The sequence below is a fragment of the Chlorocebus sabaeus genome, chromosome 1 (genome assembly GCF_047675955.1).
Source record: "Chlorocebus sabaeus isolate Y175 chromosome 1, mChlSab1.0.hap1, whole genome shotgun sequence".
Taxonomy (NCBI): domain Eukaryota; kingdom Metazoa; phylum Chordata; class Mammalia; order Primates; family Cercopithecidae; genus Chlorocebus; species Chlorocebus sabaeus.
Window position 1 is genome coordinate 108559264 of NC_132904.1, and position 27838 is coordinate 108587101.

Below are 27838 nucleotides of genomic sequence, written 5' to 3' on the forward strand. Positions count from 1 at the left end.
TGGCATTCTTCTCTGGGATCTTTTCCTTGTGACTAAATCCACAAGAAAGTATTTGCTTACTTTGCACAAAAGACTGTTCTGTGTTCTTGTTTGTATTGTAAATTTCTTAAATGCAGGGTTCTGAATTTCTCTCCACATAGCAACTGGCATACAATAAATTCCCAGAATGTTGTTGCCTGAAAATGGTAAAAGGGCTTTTGCAGTGATTACTGTTCTAGAAAAATTTGCAAAGAGTAGTCTTTTTTAGTGATTGCAGAAATACAAAGTTTGACAGTAATGCAAATGGCCACTCAATTATATTTAATGTATTTTAGTTATCAAACAATTTGAATGTTCTATATGTAGAATGTTTTGTTTGATTACTTGAAAGGCAGATAGCCATTATTTATGAAGGCACTTTATGTTTTAATTCACACAAATACCCTGCAAGCTGGTATTCTCATTCTGTTGGTAAGATAATTAAAGTTGAGCAAGTTTAAGCTATTTGCTTTAGATCATTCAGCAAATAAATTGCAAACTGGATGTTTAACATTCAGGTTATTTCTGACTCCGAAACACAGACTCTGAAAAGGGACAATTTGAATATTTCCAGATTTTTTGAGAGTCTGATCTTACTTATTTGTTACTCAATTTAATTTTTTTTTTTTTTTGAGACCGAGTATTGCTCTGTCACCAGGCTGGAGCGCAGTGGCGTGATCTCGGCTTACTGCAACCTTCACCTCCCAGGTTCAAAAAATTCCCCTGCCTCAGCCTCCTGAGTAGCTGGGACTACCGGCGTGCGCCACCATGCCCGTCTAGTTTTTTGTATTATAGTGGAGATGGGGTTTCACTATTTTGGCCAGGATGGTCTCAATCTCCTGACCTCGTGATCCCCCTGTCTCAGCCTCCCAAAGTGCTGGGATTACAGGCATGAGCCACTGTGCCTGGCTAAAAATCTTATTTTTTACTGGATTCAGACTGAGAAGTAGAGGCTCGCAGTGAGGATAGTCTGTGTCTCTCGGCAATCTGTTCCTGGCACTCTTCTTTAGCCTCCTTCATTCTTTTGGCCAAAAGTTTAGCATATTCTGGAGCCTCTTCCTTATTTTTCTTAATACACTGTTTCTTCAGAGGAATATGCTGGTGTTTGTGCTGCAGGACACGTGGAGGAACAAGATGCTGAATCTTGGGTACTTTGGTCCTAGGTTTCTTACCTTCTTTGTTTAAGTGCTTGCTTATGACAAACTGGCAGATATCATCTTCTTGAAAGAGATTGAAAAGTTTGCGGATTCTGCTAGATCTTGGGCCCCAGGAGATGAGACACCATAAGATCAGCCCAGGAATATCCTTCTCTCCTTATTTATTTATCTATTTATTTTGAGATGGAGTCTCACTCTGTCGCCCAGGCCGCAGTACAGTGGTGCAATCTTGGCTCACTGCAAGCTCCACCTCCCAGGTTCACGCCATTCGCCTGCCTCAGCCTCCCGAGTAACTGGAACCACAGGCGCCGGCCACCATGCCTGGCTAATTTTTTATATTTTTAGTAAAGATGGGGTTTCACCGTTTTAGCCAGGATGGTATTGATCTCCCGACCTTGTGATCCGCCCGCCTCAGCTTCCCAACGTGCTGGGATTACAGGCGTGAGCCACCGCGCCCGGCCCCTTCTCTCCTTTTTTTTTAAACAATAACCAATTTGAGAATGCTCGGATTGGCATCCACAAGGCACACTTGCTTTCTTTCTCCAGCTCTCCCTGGTCTGTAACAGGAATGCCCCTTACCCAGCAGCAGGCAGACATGGCCATGGGTCAAGACATCTTGCTTCATGAGGAAACCTTGTTCCCACCACTGATTCAGACTGCGTAACCCTTCCAGTGTTTACCCAGAGTGCCAGCAGCAACTTCTGTGGCCATATGCTTCTCATAAAAAGCGTGGTTTGCTTTTTATCTTGAAATTTTACCCATTCAGTATTCCTTCCCTGTTTTCTCCTGAGTTCTAAACCACCTTTCTCCCTACCTCATCACTGAAGCATCTTGAAGCAGCTGATCGTCTCTGAGGTGTCATGAGAAAGAGGCCCGACTTCTTTCATTTTTTATTTCTATTTTTATTTATTTATTTATTTTTTGAGACAGTGTTTCACTCTGTCGCCCAGGCTAGAGTGCAGGGGTGTAATCTCAGCTGACTGCAACCTCTGCTTCCTGGGTTCAAGTGATTCTCGCGCCTCAGCCTCCTCAGTAGCTAGGACTACAGGAGCACACCGCCCCGCCTGGCTAATTTTTGTATTTTTTGGTAGAGACGGGATTTCACCATGTTGGCCAGGCTGGTCTTGAACTCCTGACCTCAAGTGATCCGCCTACCTTGGCCTCCCAAAGTGCTGGGATTACAGGCGTGAGCCACTGTGCCTGGCCACATTTTTTTTTTTTTTTAAATGCGGAATTTTGCAGATCTGATACCATATTAGAAAAACATTGTTCATAGTAACATTAACACTCTAGGTATTTGTTCATGAGTTGCTTCAAGAGAACTTTTGTTCCTGCATGCCAAATGAGTAAATATTCTTAATGTAGAGAAGGAAAAAAATCATCATGGGGTGATGAGGTTTGGAAAAGCTTAGTGGAGGAATGATACTTTCAGTGATGGGGTAGGGAGAGTGGTGGTTTGGAACTCAGGAGAAAAGAGAGAATGAATACTGAATGGGTAAAATTTCATTAGCACAGTTACTAGGGTGGGAGTATACAACATATATTTGGGTTATAGTGAATATATTGATCTTGGTAGAGTGGTAGTGAGGTGTGAGAGTGTAATGAGAAATGAACTTGGAAATACAGGTTGGAGAGAGCCTGGAGGGCCTTGAATGTCAATCAGTCTTTATCTTTTGAGGAATAGCAAGCTATCTATTTGTTTTTTAAAGAAGACAACCAGGTGGACAAAGGAAAGTGAAGAAACTATTTGCAAAACTGTTGCAGGAATCTAGACATGAAGCGATGGGTGCCTGGACCGTGGGGGTGGCAGTGGAAATAGATGGAAGAAGGAGAATAGAGCTAATTGTGCAGTGCCCACTATGGTGTCAGGCATTTTGCTAAATACTTCTTATATGACCTCATTTCATCCTCATAACCACCCTGCTGGGTGAATGTATTAGTTACCTACTGCTGCGTAACAAATTACTCCCAAACATAGTGGCTTAAAACAGCACACATTTATTATCTCAGTTCTGCACACCAGAAGGCCACCTCTGGCTCAGAGTCACTCATAAGACTGCAGTCATCTCAGGGCTTGACCAGGAAGGATCCGCCTCCCAGCTCACTCCCATACTTGGTGGTTGGACTGAGGCCTCAGTTCCTCCCTCTGTTTCTTGCTGTGTAGGCCTCTTCACAGAGCATCTCCCAACATGATGGCCTGCTTCAGCAGAGCAGGTAAGAGGGTAAGGGAGAGTGCCACCATGATCAAAGACACAGTCATTTGTAAGCGAATCGCTTTTTCTGTATTTTGCTCCTTTGAAGCAAGTGACTCCATCCAGTCCATACTCAGGGAGAGGGGATTAGACATATATTGCTAATGTGTACATTTTGATGTGGAGATATCAGGTGATAAGACTGGAGAGGTAGGCAAGGAGTATATATCATGCCCTTTTTGATGCCAGGGAAGTAAAGCACATTTCATTTCACAGGAGTGAAATGTCAGAGCAGCAGCTGTTGTTTACAGTGGGAATTGTGGAGTTTGTGGGTGGTAGAGGAATATAGAAATCTTGGAAGCACAACTCTTGAAGTTAAAACCAATTCTAAGGTGAGAAGTTAAAAAATACCACCATATCTCTGTGAACATAACAACCAGAGCTGAGCGATCATTTGTATCACCTCAATTGATGTAGGAACTACCAGCGGATTATAAAAATAGCCAGGATGCTTTGATCAATTGTGTACATGTGGCCACTAATACATTAGACCTATGATAAATGATCTGTTTGGCTTTTTAAACTCCAAACTTTTAAATTCCCTCTGGAATTGAAACTATCTTAAAGATAGGAAACAGATTGTGCTCATTTTGCTTTTGTTATGTCTGGGATATTTCTAGCCTCCCTTGCACATGGAAAAATCATTGTTAGTTTCACACAATTTAACTTTATAGCAAGGTTCTGCTGCAAGACACTTCTGGAAAGTGTCCCAGATAAACACCGTTAAAGTCTCCACATAGCTGCAGAGAGAACTGCTGTTGCCACAAAAGTAAGGGAAGGTGGTTCTTGCCCTGGAGGATTTTCAAAGCAGCATTTCCGCTTTCAAGTAGCTCATCGGTTGGTTCTCTTCAAAAATTGACTCACCCATTTCCACCAGTGTTCTACAACCATTGAGACAGAAGAATTTATATATATATATATATATATATATATATATATATTTTTTTTTTTTTTTTTTTTGAGACGGAGTTTTGCTCTGTTCACCCAGGCTGGAGTACAGTGGCGTGATCTTGGCTCACTGCAACCTCCGCCTCCTGGGTTCAAGCGATGATTTTCCTGCCTCAGCCTGCTGAGTAGCTGGGATTACAGGCGCCCGCCACCACACCCAGCTAATTTTTGTATTTTTAGTAGAGATGGGGTTTCACCATGTTGGCCAGGCTGGTCTCGAACTCCTGACCTCAGGTGATCCACCCGCCTCAGCCTCCCAAAGTGCTGGGATTACAGGCATGAGCCACTGTGCCCGGCCAAGAATTAATAATTTTAAAAAAGAAATAGAACAGTGTCCTTCTTCCTACCCACCTTTCTTTGTAGTTCTTGGCTAAAGAAGCACCTCCCAGGCTTGTAAGCCTTGTATTCTTGAAGAAGCCCTGCAGGACGCAGTGGCTCATGCCTGTAACCCTCTATGTTTGGAGGCCTAGGTGGGTGGATCACTTGAGCCTAGGAGTTTGAGACCAGCCTGGGCAAATGGCAAAACTCAGTCTCTATGAAAACAAAAACCCTAAAAGTAGCTGGGCATGGTGGCATGCACCTGTAGTCCCAGCTATTCAGGAGGCTGCAGTGGGGGGATTGATTGAGCCTGGGAGATCAAGGCTGCAGCGAGCCATAATTGTTCCATTGCACTCCAGCTGGGGCAACAGGGCAAGACTGTCTCAAAAAAAAAAAAAAAAAAAAAAAGCCCAAGAAACAAGTACTGAGTACTGAAGCCCACATTTGTACTCATCAAGCCAGTTTATTATTCAGTGAAAATTCTCAAGTTAGTATGATGATAATCTGAATCAAGTTTTCAAACCCTTTTCACTTTTCACAAGTATCTTTATAGATGCAAGCACCGTGGCTACAAACAACCTGAAGAAATAAAGGGGTTAGTGTGTCTTTTACCTATTAAAAATTTTACTTGACCACAGATAAAGCCACTGATGGGTGTCCTGTGGACACCTCAAACTTAACATTTCCAAACATGAATTTCTGCTTTCTCCTTCAAAACCTGTCCGTCTGCCAGTCTTTTCTAATAATGCCACAACCATCCATTCTTTTTTTTTATTTTTGAAGACAGAGTCTCACTCTGTTGCCCAGGCTGGAGTGCAGTGGCGTGATCTTGGCTCACTGCAGCCTCTGCCTCCCGGGTTCAAGTGATTCTCGTACCTCAGCCTCCTGAGTAGCTGGGATTACAGGTGCCTGCTACCATGCCCAGCTACTTTCTGCATTTTTAGTAGAGATGGAGTTTCACCATGTTGGCCAGGTTGGTCTTGAACTCCTGGCCTCAAGTGATCCGCCCACCTCGGCCTCCCAAAGTGCTGGGATTATGGGCATGAGCCACTGCACCCGGCCCCATTCATTTTTTCAAGTGAGAAACCTGGGAACTCTTTTTGACCTCCTTCCCCTTCCCACCTGTTACATCTTATCTATCAGAAAGTTCTGGTTCTACCTCCAACATATAGAATGGGTTTTGTCTGTCTCTCTTTTCTTTTTTTTCTTGGGGTGGGGGGCAGGGACTGAGTCTTGCTCTGTCGCCCAGGCTGGAGTGCAGTGGTGCGATCTTGACTTACTGCAGCTTCTGCCTCCTGGGTTCAAGTGATTCTCTTGCCTCACCCTCCCTAGTAGCTGGGATTACAGTTGTGTGCCACCCATGCCTGGCTAATTTTTGTATTTTTAGTAGGGACGGGGTTTCATCATGTTGGCCAGGCTGGTCTTGAACTCCTTATCTCAGGTGGTCTGCCCACCTTGACCTCCCAATGTGCTGGATTACAGGTGTGAGCCACCGTGCCTGGCCCTGTCTCTCATTTCTGATGCCACCACAAGAGTCCAAACTGCCACTGTTTCTTGCTTGGATGACTGACATGGCCTCTTAACTGGTCTCTGCCTTCCCCTTTAGTTCTCTTCCACAGTCCTGTGGATCTTTATAAAAGAGTTAATCAGATCTTGTCACTCTGCTCCCCTGTATCACCACTTGAAAGCTTCCTCCTGCTTTTGGAATATAATCCAAACTCCCCACACTGTCTAACCAAGCCTGATAGGATCCAGTTACTGCCTGCTTCCCAGCCTCAAGCCCTTCACTATGTTTTGGTTACATTAGCCTACTCTGAAGTCCTCAGACGCACCAATTCCATTCCCATCTCAAGAGCTCTGCATTTACTGCCCTTCTCCCTGAACTGCTGTTCCCCCAAATCCCCTGCAGAAAATCTAAGCATTCTTCAGATCTCAGCTTACATGTCACCATCTTGGAGAAGCCTTCCTCAGGCCAGCTGTGTAGATAGAACCCTGTTGTATTCTAGGACAATACCATATACTCTTTCTTGCAGTTTTAAAGTTTTGTGTATTTGCTGCTTTTTGTCTTTTTCTTTTTTTTTTTTTTTTTTTTTGAGACTGTCACCCAGGCTGGAGTGCAGTGGCCGGATCTCAGCTCACTGCAAGCTCCGCCTCCCGGGTTTACACCATTCTCCTGCCTCAGCCTCCCAAGTAGCTGGGACTACAGGCGCCTGCCACCTCGCCCGGCTAGTTTTTTGTATTTTTTTAAGTAGAGACAGGGTTTCATCATGTTAGCCAGGATGGTCTCGATCTCCTGATCTCGTGATCCGCCCATCTCAGCCTCCCAAAGTGCTGGGATTACAGGCTTGAGCCACCGCGCCCGGCCTGTCACTTTCTTTATACCAGACCTTGCTCTTGTTAACTGGACTCTGTAAGTGGCATGTGACTGAACCTGCTTTTTGATTACATAAGGGCTAAAAATAATGTGCTTTATTGTATATTTATTGCGGCACTATTTACAATAGCAAAGACTTGGAACCAACAACTCAAATGCCCATCAATGATAGACTGGATAAAGAAAATCTGGCACATATACACCATGGAATACTGTGTGGTCATAAAAAAGAATGAGTTCATGTCCTTTGCAGGGACATGGATGAAGCTAGAAACTATCATTCTCAGCAAACTAACACAGGAACAGAAAACCAAACACCGCATGTTCTCACTCATAAGTGGGAGTTGAACAATGAGCACACATGGACACAGGGAGGGAAGCATCACACACTGGGGCATGTCAGGGAGCAGGGGGAGGGACAACATTAGGAGAAATACCTAATATAGATGATGGGTTGATGGGTGCAGCAAACCACCGTGATGCATGTATACCTACGTAACAAACCTGCACATTCTGCACATGTATCCCAGAACTTAAAGTATAATTAAAAAAAAGTGCTTTATTAAAAAGGCTTGTGATCAATTTACAGCAGGCTATTAGTATTGTTATTCTCTTGTGTAATTATTGATTTCAGCAAGAAGTGGTGAGTGTACTATGATTTTTAAAGCAAAACCTATTCTTAAACTAAGAATGCTTTTTGTCCCCTCCCCGATCCTGCCCTTTTTCTTTTGAGACGAAGTCTCACTGTCTCCCAGGCTGGTATGCAGTGATACAATCATAGCTCACTTCAGCCTTGACCTCCTTGGGTTCAGGTGATCCTCCTGCCTCAGTCTCCCAGGCAGCTGGGACTCAGGTTCACACCACCACACCCAGCTAAATTTTGCATTTTGGTAGAGATGGGGTAAAGTATCTTCTCTGAACATAATGTAATAAAACTAGAAATCAATAACAAGAGGAACCTTGGAAAATATACATACACATGGAATTAAACAACATGCTCCTTAATGACCAAGGAGTCAATGAAGAAATTAAGAAGGAAATTTAAAAGTTTCTTGAAACAAATGAAAATGGAAATACAACATACCCAAATTTATAGGGTATGGCAAAAGCAGTACTAAGAGGGAAGTTTATAGCAAAAACACTTATAACAGAAAAGAAATATTCCAAAGAAACAACCCAATAATGCACCTCAAGGAGCTAGAAAAGCAAGAGCAAACCAAACCCAAAATAGGTGGAAAGAAAGAAATTAATAAAGATCAGAGAAGAAATAAGTGAAATTGAGCCAAAAAAGTACAGAAGATCAACAAAATGAGTTGGTTTTTTGAAAAGATAAACAAAATTGATAAACCTTTAGTTAGACTAAAGGTTTAAAAAAAGAGAAGACCCAGATGAATAAAATCAGAAATGAAAAAAGGAGACATAACAGCTGAGACTTCAGAAATACGAAGAATCATTAGAGACTATTGTGAACAAGCATATACCAATAAATTGAAAAACCTAGAAGAAATTAATAAGTGAAGAAATGAAATTATACTTTTCATCTTCTATGTACAACATACCAAGAGTGAATTGTGAAGAAATAGAAAACCTCAACAAACCAATAACTAGTAATGAGATCAAAGGTATAATAAAATGTCTTCCATCAAGGAAAAGTCTAGGACCTGATGGATTCACAGGCAAATTCAGCCTAACATTTAAAGGAGAACTAATATCAATCCTACTCAAACTCTTAAAAAAAAAAAAAAATTGAAGAAGAGGGAGTACTTCCAAACTCATGAGGTCAGTATTACCCTGATACAAAAACTAGACAAGGACACAACAACAAAAGAAAACTACAGACCAATATCACTGATGAACATACATGCAAAAATCCTCAACAAAATACTAGCAAACTGCATCCTATAATACATCAAAAGGATCATTGACTACGATCAAGTGGGACTCATCCCAGGGATGCTTCAGAAATGATTCAATTGACATAAACATGATATACCATATTAGCAGAATCAATAACAAAAACCATATAATTTTTTCAATAGATGTCAAAAAGTATTTGATAAAATTCAACATCCCTTTATCATAAAAAGCCTCATCAAAATGGGTATAGAAGGAACATACCTCAAATTATTAAAGGCCATCTATGTCAAACTCATGGCTAACATCAGACTGAAGGGAAAATTTGAAGGCCTTTTCTCTAAAGACTGGTACAAGATAAGAATTGCCCACTTTTACCACTTTTATTCAACATGATACTGGAAGTCCTGGCCAGAGCAACTAGGCAAAGAAAGAATAAAAGGGCATCCGAATTGTAAAGGAAGAAGTCAAGTTAACCTTGTTTGAAGAGGACATGATCTTATTACTTAGAAAGACCTAAAGACTCCACCAAAAAACTGTTAGAACATAAAACAAATTCAGTAAAGTTGCAGGATACAAACAACATACAAAAATCAGTAGCATTTATATGTGCCAACAGTGAACAATCTGAAAAATAAATCAAGAAAGTAATCCCATTTACAGTAGCTGCAAAAAATATAAAATACCTAGGAGTCAGTCTAACCAAAGAAAAGTTCTGTACAAGGAAATAAAATTCTGATGAAAGAAATAGAAGAGGACACCAAAAAGTGGAAATATATTCCATGCTCATGGATTGGAAGAGTAATATTGTTAAAATGACAATACTACAACAAACAACTTACAGATTCAATGCAATTCCTATCAAAATACCAATGACACTCTTCACAGAAAAAGAAAAAACCCCTAACATTTATATAGAACCATGAAAGACCCTGAATAGGCAAAGCAATCCTGAGCATAAAGAACAAAGCTGGGTTGGGCGCAATGTCTTATACCTGTAATCTCAGCACTTTGGGAGGCCAAAGTGGGAGAACTGTGTGAGGCCAGGAGTTTGAGGCTGCAGTGAGCTATGAGTGCACCACTGCACTCAGCCTGGGCAACAGAGTGAGACACACACACACACACACACACACACACACACCAAAACACAAAAACCCTCAAACCAAAAAACGAACCTGGAGGGATCACAATACCTGACTTCAAAACTTATTACAAAGGCATAGTAACCAAAACAGCATGGTACTGGCATAAAAGCAGACACATAGACCAGTGGAACAGAATAGAGAACCCAGTTACAAATTCATGCATTTATAACCAACTCGTCTTTGACAAAAGCACCAAAAACTTACAGGGGGGAAAGTACAATCTTTTCAATAAATGGTACTGAGAAAACGGGATAACTGTATGCAGAAGAATGAAACTAGACCCCCATCTCTCACTACACAAAAATATAAAGTCAAAATGGATTAAATAGTTGAATTAACACATGAAACTATGAAAGTACTAGGAGAAAGCATTGGGAGAATACTTCCAGGTGTTGGTCTGGGCAAAGATTTCTTGTGTAAGACCTCAGAAGCACAGGCAACCAAAGCAAAAGTAGACCATTGGGATTACATCAAGCTAAAAAGTTTCTGTACAGCAAAGGAAACAATCAACAAAGTGAATAGACAATCTACAGAATGGGAGAAAATATTTGCAAACTATTCACCTGACAAGGCATGAATAATAAAAATATATAAGGAGCTTAAACAACTCAGTAGTAAAAAAAAATCCAATTTAGCAATGGGTAAAAAAATTGAACAGACATTTCTCAAAAGGAGACATACAGATTGCCAACAGGTATAAGAAAAAATGTTCAATATCACTAATCATCAGAGACATGCAAATCAATATCATAATGTGATATCTCACACCAGTCAAAATGGCTTGAATAAAAAAGACAGGCACTAACAGATGCTGGAAAGGATGTGGAGAAAGGGGAATCCTCGTACACTGTTGGGAGGAATGTGAATTAGTACAGTCACTACAGAGAACAATATGGAGGTTTGTCAAAAAACTAAAAATAGAACTACCATGTGATCCAGCAATTCTACTACTAGATACATATCCAAAAGAAAGGCAGTCAGTATATCAAAGAGATATCTGCACTCTCATGTTTATTGCAGCACTATTCACAACACCTAAAATACGGAATCAGCCTAAGTGCTCATCAATAGATGAATGAAGATAATGTGCATATACACACATGATGGAATATTATTCAGCCCCCAAAAGAATAAACTTCTGTTATTTGCGGCAACGTGGATGGAATTGGAGGCCATTATAGTAAGTTAAATAAACCAAACACAGAAAGACACATAATTTCATGTTCTCATTCGTATGTGGAAGCTAAAAAAAAGTGGATCTCATGAAAATAGAAAGTAGATTGGTGGTTACTAGAGGCTGGGAAGTGGGGGGGATTGGGGAGGATGAAGGGAAGAAAAGAATATAAATGTATTACCACCGAACTGTACACTTAACGATAAAGATGGTAAATTATGTATGTATATTTTACCTCATTAAAAAAGTTTTTTAGGGCCAGCATGTTGGCTCACATCTGTAATCCTAGCACTTTGGGAGGCCAAGGCAGGCTGATCACCTGTGGTCAGCAGTTCGAGACCAGCCTGGCCAACACAGTGAAACCCCGTCTCTGCTAAAAATACAAAAATTAACTGGGAATGGTGGTGCCTGTAATCTCAGCTACTTGGGAGGCTGAGGCAGGAGAGTTGCTTGAACTCAGGTTGCAATGAGCCGAGATTGGGGCACTATACTCCAGCCTGGGTGACAGAGTGAGACTGTCTCAAAAAAAAAAAAAAAGTTTTTTTTAAAAACTTACCTTCTTGTTTTTTGTTTTTTTGGGGTTTTTTTGTTTTTAAGAGACAGGGTCTTGCTCTGTCACCCAGGCTGGAGTGCAGTGGCACCATCATAGCTCATTGCAGTCTCAGACTCCTGGACTCAAGTGATCCTCCTGCCTCAGCCTCTCTAGTAGCTAGGACTACAGGCGTGCCACATCTGGCTAATTTTTACTTTTTTTTTTGTAGAGATGGGGTCTCACTGTGTTGCCCAGGCTCCAAATTTTATGTCAGACATGAATGCACACATGTGGGAAACTCAACTAACTCCAGGTAGTATAAACTCAAAGAGATACATGAGACACATTGTAACAGCGGCTATCATTTATTTATCTGTTATTACTACTACTATTAATGCTATTGTTATTATTACACACTAACACAGTGAAGTGGGGCAGTTGTTTTTATCCCACATCCTTCAGCCACTTAAGGGCAGGCCGACTCCGAGACCTTGTGGTTAAATGGGAGATCACAGTCCTTGGAACAGGTCTGTACTCCTGTACTCCTGTCCTGCCTTTCACTAGCTCTGTGATTGAGGCCGGTCACATAACTTCTCTGAACTTCAATTTTCTAACTTTAACTAATTAATTAATTAATTAATTAATATTTAGAGACAGAGTCTCGTTCTGTTGCTAGGCCGGAGTGCAATGTGCAATCTTGGCTCACTGCAACCTCTGCCTCCCAGGTTCGATTCTCCTCCCTCAGCCTTCCGTGTAGCTGTGACTACAGGTGTGTGCCACCATGCCCGGCTAATTTTTGTATTTTTACTGGAGACAGGGTTTCTCTATGTTAGCCAGGCTAGTCTCAAACTCCTGACCTCAAGTGATCCAGCTGCCTCGGCCTCCCAAAGTGCTGGGATTACAGGCATGAGCCACCATGCTCAGCCCGAATTTTCTAACTTTTAAAAACGTGATAATAATCAGGCAGTTTTCGGGGTAGTGCATTTTTTGAGGACTTCACATGTGGCACATGTGAAAGCACCTAGTGGCGTCAGCACATAGAAGGTGCTTCCGAATGCATAGCTTCGTGAGGGAATGATGAGATGAGGATCCGCTGGGACAGAGATCTTTGTTTTGCTCCAGAGCCCAGAATAATATCTGGCATGGTGCTCAATGAATATCTGATAAATTAGCCTGAAGCAACGAGGGATAGCCATTACCTAGATCAGAAAAGTGTGGTTTTTATGGATTACACTGTAATAAAATTCCTTTTATATATATATTTGAGGAGAGAGGGTGGAAATGTTAACAAAAGCAGGAACTTTTGGAATACAAAAATTAGGATCTTTCTTATGGTACTTTCATAGCAACAGTAACGAAGCATAAAGTAAATGCTTAGTAAATGATCATTTGTAGCCTTTTTCTCATCCCATAAAATTGCTTAGCCTTTTTGGGGAGCCACCTTTTGTTCTTGCATCAGAGTTGGTGTGGAGTCAATCTAGGAGGCAGCATCTCAGAAGAGATTAGGAGCACGCTACTTCTCTGAGCCCCCAAATTAGTAGATGGATAATCTTAGGAAAATTGGTTGTTTAGTGCCTTCTGGTGAGTATTTTTGGATGCTCGAAAAGAATCATAGCCAACCCGTCTCTTTGGTAGTTACTCAAGAAAGCATATATGACTAAGCAGATTGTGTATTTACATAGGATACATATTACATTTCAGTTACAAACACCAGGGAGTGATAAATATCATCAAGGTGTCCTAAGTGGAGAGGGAAGAATAGAGTTGGAATTCTTACAAGGCGCACAATTTTAGGGATCAGCAAAGAATGTTGGCATCCTGGAATTTAGCATCATTATTAAAAGAAAACTTTGTTGCTTATTACAAGCTTATTACTGGAAATACCATGTTTCCTTCCAGTTGTACATTGCATTATACATATTACAAATAGGGAGTTGAGTCCAATCTCTCTCCCTCACTGCAAGACCCTGTTGCAGTGGTCCCTATACACAAATATATGTGTATATAGGTGTTGTTATCCCATATCCTTCAGCCAGTTAAGGGCAGGGCTGTCTCTGAGGCATTGTGGGATAACAACACTACCTATATACACAAATATGTGTGTATATATGTGTGTGTGTGTATATATGCGTGTGTGTATATATGCGTGTGTGTATATATGTGTGTATGTATATATATATACACACACACACACACACATACAAGCACATGCATATATTTTGCCCATTTCTTAATGGAAATTACTATTAGGGGAAAAATGACCAGTTTGCACTTGAGGGAAATGAAAATTGAGATAGTTTTGCCCTGAAGTCTGGTCTTGAAAACACACATACACTTGTCATTTGATTCATTCTTTAATACCCACACACAAATAATACAATTCGACAAAATTGTCTGTGTTTTAACTTACTCATTAGAGGTTTATATTTGAATGGAACACATTCATTATTCTTGTTTAAAGTATAATTTATTTGTTGTGACAGAAGTGTTTTTATAGCATAGATTTTTTCTACATTGGCTGCTCAGACATGGTTCATTCCTATTCTCTTGCCCTTCAAAATCTACTGGTGTGGACAAATGGGAAGCTGCCAGCAGCCTCAGAGCTATTTCTCCTTTCTCCTTTCTTTCTTGAGTCACATGAGTCACAGAAGTTCCTTGTAACCTGAGTGGGTTTGGTCAGAAATCTGAGGTCATCTTGAAAGCAAGGAAGGATTCTTCCCACAGAAACTCAGAGGGTGCAGGGGAATCATTTGGCAGTGAACAAAAGTTGAGATTGGCTGCGGAATTGGCTGCCAACCTGTTCAACCGATAGGGAGAGCTCTAGGTGATTACGTTCCGGCCAGATCTAAATATTTACAAAAAGTGTAATATCTGTCCTGAAAGATCCAGATGAACATCTGTGTGACCCAAGCCTGCCAATGAGTGCCTCCGGATCTTCGTTTTGGTTTGAAGCCATGGCAGCAGAGTTGCACATTTGAGAATGTAAAGCCTTCATTTACACACATTCGGTTCCCAGCACTGGCTTGGAACTGAATGTAGGAGATTGCAGTGGAAGCAGAAACAATTGTTTCCCTAGATTCCCTTTAGAAGAGAAGTGTGCTGGTGAGAAAGCAAGCAGGATATAAATGGCATCTGTGATGGGTCTGCTGAAGACTCGGTTGGCCAAGCTTTTGAGTCTGATACTCTTGGGCGTAATCAAGAAGAAAGGCTTCAAGGCTGAGCTCTGGAGAATCTTGGCAGCTAAGGTTAAGGTTGACACTGGAAAGGTGGTTGAGGGTGTGGTTGGCATTGGAAAATGGCATTGGAACCTCTGTTGGGTGCTGGGTGGGCACTCGAGAAAGGAGGCCAATCTGATGGAATGCTAGAGCCAGATTCATGAGCAAAATTCAGTCAACCCTTCTCCAGTGCCAGGTGTTTTCAGAGGAGGGGAAAATCTGGGGGTTAAACAGAGGGTTAAGTAACAAAAATAAGGAAGAAACACTTTCTACCCTTATGGTCTGCATGGTTCTATGAGATGAGGTGGAGACCTACTGAATTTATACAACTGCTGCATTTGTTGTTGGGGTGGGTAGTCTCCTCCTGAATGTAATCTTGTCTTTAATAGATGAGGTTAATCAGTGCAGATATGATCCAGAATGGCACAATTTTATTTTCTTCTTGCTAATTTCAAGGGCTTGTAAGAACTAGATCCCATCCAGACCTCAGAACAGCCATGCCTGCTTTAAAGTTAGTGGAAAGGTGCCCAGTCCAAAGCCCCGACTCTTTCTGTGATTTCTGAGGCACTGGTAAGTTTTATATGAAGGGACCTGATCACACGTTGGTTCTCTGAGGTTAACTTGCAGAGAAGCAGAGAAAGCCAGGCCCATAGTCCTGAGGGGTTGTCTGATCCTGGACAAACTGGAGGTTGGTGGGAATACCTCCAAGACTGTGAGTGGACCGTAGGGGGGTCTATAAGGAAGAGGAAGAGACCAGGCATCTGTAATCCCAGCACTTTGGTAGGCTGAGGTGGGTGGATCACTTGAGGTCAGGGGTTCAACCTTATGGCCAACATGGTGAAACCTGTCTCTACTAAGTGTACAAAAATTAGCCAGGTGTGGTAACAGGGGCCTGTAATCCTAGCTACTGGGGAGGCTGAGGCAGGAGAATCGCTTGAACCTGGGAGGCGGAGGTTGCAGTGAACCGAGGTTGTGCTAATGCATTCCAGTCTGGGTGAGAGAGTGAGACTGTCTCAAAAACAAAACAACAACAACAACAACAACAGGAAGAGGAAGAAGGGGAATGTCCAGGAGTCGACTCAGGCCTGTGGAGTCTTCTTCCTGCCTGGAGGGTGCTTTCCAGTAAGGTAGCATTGTCTAATCTTCTTTAGCATTTCCCCAGGCCAAATGTGTCTCTGGCATCCCACTAACCCAGAGACTTGGAATGCAACTACTTTTTTTTTCTTTTTTTTAAACTGGATTTTATTAGCCTGGAGCTAACAAGTCTTGACTAGAAACAAACCTTTTTTTTTTTTTTTTCCTTTTTGGCATTTATGTCAGGGAAGCAGGAGCCTAGGAGAGTCAGAGTGACACCATTTAAAAGTCAACTATGTCTTGAAACTAGTAAGCACATTCCTTGCCAGTCACAGCCCATGGTCCTAAGATGTTTACAGTTGAGGAAACAGACCGAAGATACCAACAAGGACACACTCGTATAACAGCAGAAAGTCCAGCTGTCCCAATACCCTTAACAATATATGCTTTCAAGATAATTATAGTTACGCTTTGATGGACTTACACACTAAAATGTCAGGGATAGTTTTCTTTACATCAATAAAGTAATAAATTTTGTCACACCATCAGCCCATCCACACACAGGCACAGCTTAGTTTTGTCTTTACATAGACAAAGCCCGTCTACAAGAAAAACTTAGAGACAGACAGTGTTCCTCCATCTGCTTTCTGAGAACACCCTACTCTGTAATGGAGTAGCTTTCAGTAAACTATCTCGTTTCACCACACGCTGCCACTCACCTTGAATTCCTTCCTGTGTGAGATCCAAAAACCCTCTACTGGGATCTGGATCAAGACCCCCTTTGTCCAGTAACATTTACACAAGGGTTCATCCTGACAATGGCCTTGAGGAAAAAGCTACTATCTGTTTTCTTGCAGAGGGAAATCCACCAAGGAAACAGTTAAGACATTCATATAATAGTTTCATTAGGCACAATCACTTTACAATTTGTTGTTGAATATAATTCTCCCTTTGAACACATTTTGCAATGCGTAACTGGCGGGAAAACAGGCAGCATGCTATGTGTCTTTCAGTGTCTGGGGGCTCGTGAGGACCACCCGTTGTTGGACAGTGAGAAAGTCTAATGTTTCTTGTTCTTGGTTGAATCTTGTATTTAAAAAAGTCATTCAAAAACAAGATATTGTTATAGTTTTGATGTAAGTCTAAGAAAAGTGGAAAAAATAGGATATGGAATAGGAGTCTTCTTTTGGCCATTTGCTTTCTGTGTGGCCTTAGACAAGTTACCTACTTTTCCGAATCTCCTTTCTTGAACGTTTTTGTAAATTAAAAAAAAAAAAAAAAATTAGGCCGGGTGTGGTGGCTGATGCATGTAATCCCAGCACTTTGGGAGGCTGAGTTAGGTGGATCGCTTGAGGTCAGGAGTTCAAGACCAGTCTGGCCAACATGGTGAAACCCCATCTCCACTAAAAATATAAAAATTAGCCAGGTGTGGTGGCTCATGCCTATAATCCCAGCTACTTGGGAGGCTGAGGCAGGAGAATCACTTGAACCCGGGAGGCAGAAGTTGCAGTGAGCTGAGATCGCACTACTGCACTCCAGCCTGGGCAACAGAGTGAGACTCCTTCTCAATAAAAAAAAAAAAAAAAATCAAATAGAGACAAAGTCTCACTGTGTTGTCCAGGTTGGTCTTGAGCTCCTGGGCTCAAGGGATCCTTCCGCCTTGGCCTCCCAAAGTGTTGGGATTACAGGTGTGAGCCACCGTGCCCAGCTTTAAATTTGTTATATATAGCTCCTTAGAGGGAGGTTAGAGAAAAGAAAGGGAACAGGGAAGAAGACAGGGAAGGAAACAGGGAGGTGCGAAGCTGGGGGCGACAGCCTGTGAAAAGCTGTAGAAATTCCTAGTGGAGTGGTGGTGGCCAAAGGCCACTTTAAGAACTACAGACATTATTGCTATTTCTGTTATCAATCCTTCTTTGTACAACTCCCCAGCCTCTACCCCCAATCCCTTAAAAACCCTTTGGTTAAAGTCTACTGTATCCATGAAGGCTTTGTGTGAGTGGGAATTATTTGTGGAAACTGAGGAAGATGTTTTCACATTGTGTCTATGTGGTATTGAACAGAAACAGCTCCTATGGAAGTGGCGTTTGGAGACACAGATGACCCTGAGAATATAAGGACCCTGGGAATTTGCAGACATCTTGGGGGAGGGTTTTTGTTTTCCAAAGGGCATGGGACAACGGGTTGGGCAAATCTTCTATAGGTCTCAAGGTGCAGGGAGAGTCAGCTGATAGATAGCTGAGCAATGCATGGTAAGAAGACCCTCTTTTCTAGGGAACTCACAGGGTAATTTTCCAAGCTGACTGAGTTCACTGCCAGATTTGCAAATGGGCTGCAGAGGAAGTCACCTTTTTCTGTCAGCTTCAGAGTAGAAAGTATAGTCAGGGCTCTGGTCTGCACAGAGAAAGCTCTGTGGAGGGCAAATCATTGAGAGATAATGGTGAGGACCTCATGCGGAATTCACAAGTTCAGCTCACATTTCTGACTTCCCAGCCTCTTAATTCTTTTTGTGCTTACTTTCTGTATGGCACAATGAGCAGATCATTAAATACTGGTCTGCTTTTTATTGATAAGATCCTCCACGATCTTGGTCAACTTCCAGACAGCCTCCCCCATTCCCACACACCCACCAACGTCACCACCCTGACTGCCTACAGGCTGGTACACGTACCCCTGGTCTTTGTTTGAGCCAGTCCCTCTGCCTGTAATACCTCTCCTGGTCAATCTGCTCATAGACTCAATGGTAACCTCTATGAAGTGGTTTTCCCCTATGTCACTAAGCTAGGCATGACACACTGTTGCACTGACTTGCTAGGAGCCTCTGTCCCCATGGGAGGACCAACTTCATAAGGCAGGTTCTGTTGTCAACAGTGCCTGACATATCATACATAGGTGCTTTATGTTTGCTAAACGACCGGTACCACTTGGTCTGTTATCCTATCAATAAACCCATTATTACATGAGTCCCTTGTTCATACATGTGTTAGATCATTAATGAAAGGACACCTCATGTCAGTCACTGTGCCTGGTGCTGAGGGGGCAGTGTTTGAGCAAGATGGCCTGGTTTTCACCCTCAGGGCACTTACAGTGTCTTCAGAGGGACAGATTTTAAACAGATGATCAGTTACCTAGGTAAGAATTGATCTGTGATGCACGCTGTGATGAAGGGGAAGAAATTCTGAGGGTGTATAACTGGGAGCTTCTATTTGATTTGGGAGTTCAGGGAATGGTTTCTTGAGGAAGTGTTTAACCTGTCATTTTCTCTATATAGGCCTTGCCTCCCTAACCTCACCTCCCTAACCTCATTGTAACAGTCCATGAGTAGGGACCTCTTCCCATCCCTTTTGTGCCCAGCCCACCACTGTGGAGTCCCCTGCTTTCTGCATCCCCCATAATATGTGGGGCTCCACTCCCCTTGACTCAGCCTCGCTGATCAAGGCCATGTAACGTGGTATAAATGAGCAGGGAGGCCAGCGTGTTATCGCGGGTGTGGAAGTTAGGAGAGGTCGGGAGAGCACACTGTCAGTGGGATTGGGCCGTTTCTCTTGCAGATGGTCATTGTTTGGTCTTTCATCTCTTGTTGCTTGGAATGTGGAGGCTTTACGATGTGAGATGAAAAGAAAGCCCTTGCCCTAATTGGCCTTGGCTGGCTTCTAAGCAACTGCTGTCACTGGGAGGCTGGATTGTAGTAGCTCCCATTGGGTTCTACTCTTGCAGTCTTTCTGTGGGCACAATAGTCCCTCCTCCAAAGCCAGTTAGGTCCGACCAGGCCCAGTGCGTGGAGGGAGAGGGCCGCGTGGTTCGACAGCATCGTCATCATTACCAGCTTCCACAGAGACATGGCTGTTCAAGCTGACACAGCCTGAGGGTCAGACTGGCCCTTTCAGTACAGAATGGAATCTGAAAGCTTGTACTTCCCAGCATGTGGTTCCTAAAGTAAACCTAATGACAGATCCTAGCTGGGAGGAAGATTTGTTGTTAAAGTGTAATGCGATTCCAGGTGACCTTACCTCAGAATCTGAGTGTGTCCATTTCGTGTGACACTAGCAAGACAGTTTTATTACACAATCATCACACTTTCTGTTAGCGAGCCATTTCCAAAATGAAGCCATGTTTTAAAAAACGATTCTCCAGTTTGAACGTAGGGAATATGAAACAAAGAAGGTGCTCAGTTCTGAGGATGTTGAGCGTGTGTGTGTGTGTGTTTGTGTGTGTGTGTAGAAAGGGGGTATGTGTGGGAATGTGGTCTGGTGTGTGCGTGTCTGTAAGATATGTGTGTAGTGTGTGTATATGGTATGTGTATGGTGTGTAGTAACACGTGGTGTGGGGGTGGTGTGTGTGTGTGTGTGGTATTTGTATGGTGTGTGTGGTGTATGTGTGGGGTGTGTGTGCGGTACCTCTATGGTGTGTGTACGGTATGTACTTGTGTGTGGTATGTACTTGTGTGTGGTATGTACGTGTGTGGTATGAAAGTGTGTGTGGTGTGTGTGTGGTATGTGTGTATGTGGTGTGTGTGTGTGGTGTGTGCTGTGTGTGTTGTATGTGGTGTGTGTGGAGTGTGTGTGGTATGTGTGGTGTGTGGTGTGTGTGATGTTTGTGTGTGTGTGGTGTGTGGTGTGTATGTGTTATGTGTGGTCTGTGTGGTATATATGTGTGTGGTGTGTATGTGGTGTGCGTGTGGTGTGTGGTGTGTGTGGTGTGTGTGTGGTGTCTGGTGTGTGTGTGGTATGTATGTGTGTGTTGTGTGTGAGTGTGTGTGTTGTGTATTGTGTGTAATGTGTGTGGTGTGTGTGGTGTGTGCAGTGTGTGTGGTGTGAGTGGTGTGTGTGTGGTGTGTGTGTGGTGGTGGTGTGTGTGTTATGTACATGTGTGGTGTGAATGGTGTCTGTGGTGTGTGTGTCGTGTGTGGTGAGTGGTGCATGTGCTCTGTAGGTGTGTGTGGCACAAGTGTGTGGCATGTGTGTGGTATATGTGGTGTGTGTGGTATGTGTGTGTGGTGTGTGTGTGGTGTGTGTGGTGTATGTGTGATGTGTGTGTGGTGTTTGTGATAGGTATATGTGGTGTGTGCGTGGCATGTGTGTGTGGTGTGTGTGGTATGTATGTGTGTGTGGTGTGTGTGTGGTGTGTGTGGTGTATGTGTGATGTGTGTGTGGTGTTTGTGATAGGTATATGTGGTGTGTGTGTGGCATGTGTGTGTGGTGTGTGTGGTATGTGTGTGTGGTGTGTGTGTGGTGTGTGTGGTGTATGTGTGATGTATGTGTGGTGTTTGTGATAGGTATATGTGGTGTGTGTGTGGCATGTGTGTGTGGTGTGTGTGTGGTGTGTGTGGTGTATGTGTGGTGTGTGTGTGGTGTTTGTGATAGGTATATGTGGTGTGTGTGTGGCATGTGTGTGTGGTGTGTGTGGTATGTATGTGTGTGGTATGAGTATGTGGTATATGCTGTGTGTGTGGTGTGTATGTGATATGTATGTGTGTGATGTGTGTGTGGTATGTGTGTGGTATGTATGTGTGTGTTGTGTGTGTGGTGTGTGCTGTGTGTGTGCTGTGAGTGTGTGTGAGGTGTGTGGTATGTGTGGTGTGTGTGTATGTGTGTGGTGTGTGTGTGGTATATGTGTGTGCTGCGAGCTTGTGTGGTGTATGTGGTGTGTGTGGTGCGTGTGATATGTATGTGAGTGTGGTGTGTGTGTAGTATGTGTGGTGTGTGTGGTATGTATGTGTGTGGTGTAAGTGTGTGTGAGGTGTGAGGTGTGTGTGGGGTGTGTGTGGGGTATGTGTGGTATGTTTGTGTGTGTGGTGTATGTGGTGCGTGTGGTGTGTGTGATATGTATATGAGTGTGGTGTCTGTGGTATGTGTGGTGTGTGGTATGTATGTGTGCGTGGTGTAAATGTGAGGTGTATGTGTGGTGTGTGTGTAGGCTGTGTGTGGGGTGCGCGTGGTATGTATGTGTGTGTGGTGTGTGTGTGTGGTATGTGTGGTGTGTGTGGTATGTATGTGTGTGTGGTGTAAATGTGAGGTGTATGTGTGGTGTGTATGTGGGCTGTGTGTGGGGTGCGTGTGGTATGTATGTGTGTGGTGTGTGTGTGTGGTATGTGTGGTGTGTGTGGTATGTATGTGTGGTGTAAGTGTGTGTGAGGTGTGTGTGGTGTGTGTGTGGTGTGTGTGTGTGGTGTGTGGTATGTGTGTGAATGTGTGTGTGAATGTGTGTGTCTGCAAGCTCCTGTAGATGGAAGGTATGGTAGAGCATTGTGAGACGGTAATGAAGTACGGCTGCTGAGTACTGCACATCACATCTGGATTGTATTTTAAGTCCTCCTTGCTTAGTGTAAAACTGCATAAACCCAATATGAACATTTTAAAGCCCAAAGCCAAGCAAGCTAGGTTCTTACTATATCTCCACTTCAGTTATGTTCTCAGATTTAGGAGCTTGCCACTGTGCCTCTAGGACTGTCATGTATTGATCTTTCACGTAAAACGTGGAGTTGCTGTAGCAGTTTTCATCCGCTCTTTGCCAGAGGCCCACTGAGTCACCGTTCTTGTCCAAGGCTTTCCTGACCACAGCATAGACGCTGTCATTCACGGAAACGAATCCTGGGAGGAAATGGTGAAGACAAAATCAGCTGTCTGTTCCCTGTGAGCCAAGCTCAAGGGATGAGGACGGTGACATCAAAACAAAGCGTGGAACAAGAAAGTTACAAAGAATATGTACATAGAGTGCGGTCTCACTTTTGTAAAAGAAGTTGAAAGTCTGGAAGGAAATACATCAAGATTATTAATTGTGATGATTTCTTGGTAGTGGGATTGTGGATGATTTTTATTTTCTTTCTAGTGCTTTTTGGTGTTTTCCAAATTTTCTACAGTAAAAGGCAGAAAAAAGAAAACCTATACCCAGCTCTGGTTTTGCTACACACGAGGGGTGAGATTCTGGGAGTGATTGTCTACCTCTTTGAGCCAGGACCCATTTCTCAGATGAGAAGACAAGCCTGCTTGGTCCTCTTCTCAGGGGGAGTGTGGGGACAGAAGAGGCTGATGCACGTGGAAAGGCCAGGTGGGCCAAGTAAAAGCAAAACCCTTTTTGTGGTTCCAGAAATGCTGATTCTCTTGGTCTCTGTTGTTAGGGTGTGGGAAGGAGTGCCTTTGAGCCACGGGGGCCCTAACTCCTTAGAGGGTTACCCCAAGTAACTTGTTAATTCCACTTGTTAATTTCAGCCTTCGGATGTATAATGGAGAGGGCATTTAAAGAAAATATCTGTCTCTCCATTTCTTCCCTTAGGAGATCTCTTCTGAGTGAATTCCTCAATGCTAGGCTATTGTTCTTTCCTGGACCCTTTCAGCCGCGGAAAATTTCTTTAAGGCTTCTCCTTAACAAAGTGAAGCAAATTGATCTTGTAACACAAAAGGATCAGACAGTCCCGGATCTGAATTCTGACTCTAACACTTAGGAGCAAGTCATTTCACCTCCGAGCCTTGGCTTCCTTATTGTTCATCATTCACTCCATAAATATTTCTTGCGTGCCCACTTTGCACCTGGCCTGGTTCTAGGTCTGGGGATAATGACGTTATCCTTCATTATCTGAGATCATGATACCTATCTTGAAAGGTCCTGGAGAATAAAGAGAAGAATGTGAAGATTTTAATACTTGGGGAGCACTGGATATGTTACAATTGTTATTATGTGACTATACGCACACTACAGTTCTGTGTTCTAGTTGTTAGTTTTGCCAGTCACGGTCGGGTGATGCAGATCCCACAGACCTCGGCTTGCTCAGTGAGCACCTGACAGTTGTTCTAGATCTGTGCGTCAGGTGCAGTAGAAGGTGAGCAGAGACAGTGTCATCCAGATAATCATCAGTGTGAGCTCTGCACAGGTGTGCCCTGTCCTGCTTTTCCCCTTCCACTCTGGTTTAAGTCCTCTTTCTTTCCTCTTAGGCACCCACATTTTCTGGATTTCTGGGCTTAGGTTCTTCTCCTTTAGGTGGCCTTGCAACATGCTGCGGCCAGACCAGACTTCCTTAATGCAGCACGTCCATCAGAACACACTCCTGTTCAAAGCTTCAAAGGGTCCTTCCTTCTAGAGCATGTCAACATTTCTGCTTTTATATTTCTGCCTCTGGTCTGTTGATTACAGTATCCAACACATGTTTTTGGCCTGTAAGAACCTAGCCTCAGCCTGCTGTTTGTATTCCCACTCTAAAGGCGGCCAGTCTTTCCCTTTTTCTGCAAAGGCACCTGCCGCTGATCCTTGCTCACCTCCGGCAGCCTGCCTGAAAGCCTTCCTTCCCTCTCCTCATACATCACATCCCCTCTTCCACTCCAACAGCTTGCTGATGTCCCACCTCTGGACCGATTTATCCCTGTTTAACTCTCATTCTTTTTTTTCTTTTCTTCTTTTTTATTTTTTTCTTTTTTTTCTGTTGAGTTCTTAATCATATTCTACTTTGTGCTGCATGCTGTGGTTTCATCTGTGTTGGTATCTGGACAGCCCAGTGTTGTGCCTCTGGAGGGCCCTAAGTAACTACTCATTGGTTGATTTTAAAAGTCATGCATCCAGTGTTGTATAGTGCCCTTAAGGCTTAAAGTTTAGCAAGAAAAGCAAGCAAATCACATCCCTCTTGCCCATAGAAGTTTTGTTTTTGTATTTTTAAAAAAAGGCAGATGGTTGCTCAGCACAGTCTTAGTGTAAATGTCACTGTATTAAGGGTTTCTTTCACTGATACCAAAACAGACCCAGGAAACCTGTTCTAAGATGTTGCTTGAGCTGCAGTTGTCTCTTGGGACCTGCCAAGCCATTTATACACAGTTTACCAATGTTGACATAGCCCCAGAGTTTAAAAGAATTTCAAAACCAAAATAAGGAAAAGCACTTGGCCTGGATGGCCGTTTACTCAGAGTCCCCAGAAGTCCTGAGTTCTGGCAATAACACCTGCAAGGCAATCGTGGAGCCTGCTGTGTAACCACGGGGGTGGGATCTGGCCATTCACATCTCTGTGGGTGAGGATTTTGACCCTTGACTTAAATCATTTGTATCATAAGTCAATTTGCCACAGAGCTTTCACAGCACATTTCTGTTTTAAAATGGAATTGGATAAAGTTTGGGGGTACATGGCATAAGTAGGCATTCAAGGAACCTTAGTTCTTCTCCTCTTTCCCCGTTCCCTTTCCCTGCTCCCTAACGCCTCTGTGGCTGCTGTGATCCCCTTTACCCCAGTGGATCATGTTGACTCATCTTTCTCCTGTCTTTCTACTTTCAGAAGGCTCCCATGTCGCCCCCTCCATGGCATCTTCACATGATAGGTTTCTTTGTTTTGAGATGGAGTCTTGCTCTGTCACCTAGGCTGGAGTGCAGTGACGTGGTCTCAGCTCACTGCAACTTCCACCTCCGGGGTTTAAGCCGTCCTCCCACCTCAGCCTCCTGAGTAGCTGGGATCACAGGCACGCATCACCACGTCTGGCTAATTTTTGTAAAGACTATGTTTCGCCATGTTGCCCAGTCTGGTCTCGAACTCTTGAGTTCAAGCAATTTGCCTGCCTTGACCTCCCAAATCGCCGAGATTACAGGTGTGAGCCACCATGCTCAGTGATAGATTTCTCTTTCTTCCATTGCATTAGCAAAATCTTTCACCTGGAGAGGTATTATCTTAAATGCCAGAGGCTTGTGATCTCTTTTGCAGTAGTGCCTCTGACCCCTCAGGCTCTCCCCCAAGTTGCACATATGTCCGTCCACCTGTGCTCATCTTGAATTACAAGATTATCCTCCCTGCCCTGTCAGGACAATATCGACTGCCTGAGGGAGTGGGACGTAGCTGGCCCCATCACAACTGAAGCACATAGTGTCAGTCCTCATTTAAAAGTAAGACAAAAGATAAGCGAGGTGAGCGCGTGAGGCATGCCATGATTGTTCACCTGCTGAAGTCTGAGACGTAGACTGTGAGTGTGGAGATCACCCTGGTGGTCTTTGCAAAAGTTAGTTAGACTTTTAAAGAAGGCAGGATAACACAGTAGATAAGAAGACAGGTTCTGAAGCTGGACAGCCTGGCTGGACAAAAAGCTGTACGAGTTTTGGCTGTGCTATTTAGATTCAAATCATAGCTAGGTTACTTACTAGTGTAAATTTTTAACTTCTCTGTGCCTCAGTTCTTGTCTGTAAAATGATAACAGCATCTACTCCTAAAACATGCCCAGCACATCGTAAGAAGTGTTAGCTCTCATTACTGTAAGGAAGAGTATACAGTGGTTAAAGGCAGGGTCTCTGAAGCTGGAATGCTGGTTCATATCTTAGGTTCACCATTTAAGTAGCTCCGGGACCTGAGCAAGAGTCACTTAGCATCTGTCTCTGTTTCTCATCTACAAAATGGGAATGATAATGGTATCTCCCTAATAGGTCACTATTACATGTGAACACCGTATGAAGTGTTGTTATTATGAAACTAATTAGAAAGCATAATCCTTGACTTTTAGGTTTGGCTGATTCGAAAAGGGATATATAAAAAATATCTACTGGACACCTCTAAGAAAAGCATTGGATTAAGAATGAACAGACTAAGATTCAAGAGCCAGTTGTATGACTTACTAGAAGGGAGACTCTGGGCAGGTCATTTAATTTCCCTTGGCCTCAGGCTTCTCATACATAAAGTGGGTTAGTAATACTTCCCCTGTATAGTTTATTAGATTTTTTTCACCCACGGACTAAATGCAGTATACAGGTATCCCCAGCAGCAGCATTTTGTCAAATAGATATGAAAAGATTACACACTGGAGGCTGGGTGTGGTGGCTCACACCTGTAATTCCAGCACTTTGAGTGACTGAGGTGGGTGGATCACTTGAAGCCAGGAGTTCAAGACTAGCCTGGTCAACATGGAGAAGTCCCAACTCTACTAAAAACACAAAAAATTAGCCAGGTGTGGTGGTGCGCACCTGTAATCCCAGCTACTTGGGAGGCTGAGGTATGAGAATTGCTTGAACCCAGGAGGCGGAGGTTGCAGTGAGCTGAAATTGTATCATTACATTCCAGCCTGGGTGATGAAGTGAGACTCTGTCTCCAGAAAAACAAAAACAAAAAGAGAAAAGATTACACACTGGAATGCAATGATTATCCCTTAAAATGATAAAAGTGCCCATTTTATTTAAGTCAGAGGATTTACCCCAAGCATGCTCTTGCTGGGACTCAGTGACTCTGGGGTTAGGGCTTTCTCACTCCTGTGGCTTGAGTTCACAAGGAACATGCAGAAATAGCCACCCCCCCCAACCCACTCCCTTAATTCTCCTTCTTTCTCTTCCTTCCCTTGCTTCCCATTGGGTTCAGAAGACACATGTTTTGTATAATTGCGAGTAGCGATAGAGGAGTGTGTTCTGAAATTCTGGTTAATTTCCCTCAGGGAACAAAGTACAGCAGAGAGCATGGCTTCTACTCACCAGAATAGACTGCATTGCTTTCGTAGATATGTGAACTGGCCTTGATGTCTAGGGTGATGGTGTAATATTCATCAAAGGTGAAGCAGGTGTTACTGTACCTTATAAAGGTGGCAGAAGAAAGCTGTAGACTGAGGCACAGAAACATCTTCAGTGGCTGCAGCAGCATGGCATGGAGGACTGCCATGGTCTCAATCTGTTTGGAAAGTGCTAGGCCTGGTATTGGGTAAAACTGACTCACCTCTTGTTTATATGCCAGGGCTTCTGGGTGAAGTCATACGTGCAGATCTTCTCCTTCCCCCTTCTGAATATACATTGGCTTCTGGAATTTGGCCCAAGACATCATCAGTAATGAATCACCAGTCACCATT

The 27838-nt window shown here is 43.2% G+C and overlaps 1 protein-coding gene across 1 annotated transcript; it reads right to left on the reverse strand.

Annotated features, from left to right (window-relative positions):
* Positions 1–14855: 14855 nt before the first annotated feature.
* On the reverse strand, positions 14856–27836 carry PLET1 (placenta expressed transcript 1). The gene is given in 5 exon segments (XM_008020877.3): positions 14856–14884; positions 14887–15030; positions 18407–18468; positions 22447–22648; positions 27471–27836. Coding segments are annotated over 5 exon segments (621 nt in total). The 5' UTR covers positions 27655–27836.
* Positions 27837–27838: the final 2 nt, after the last annotated feature.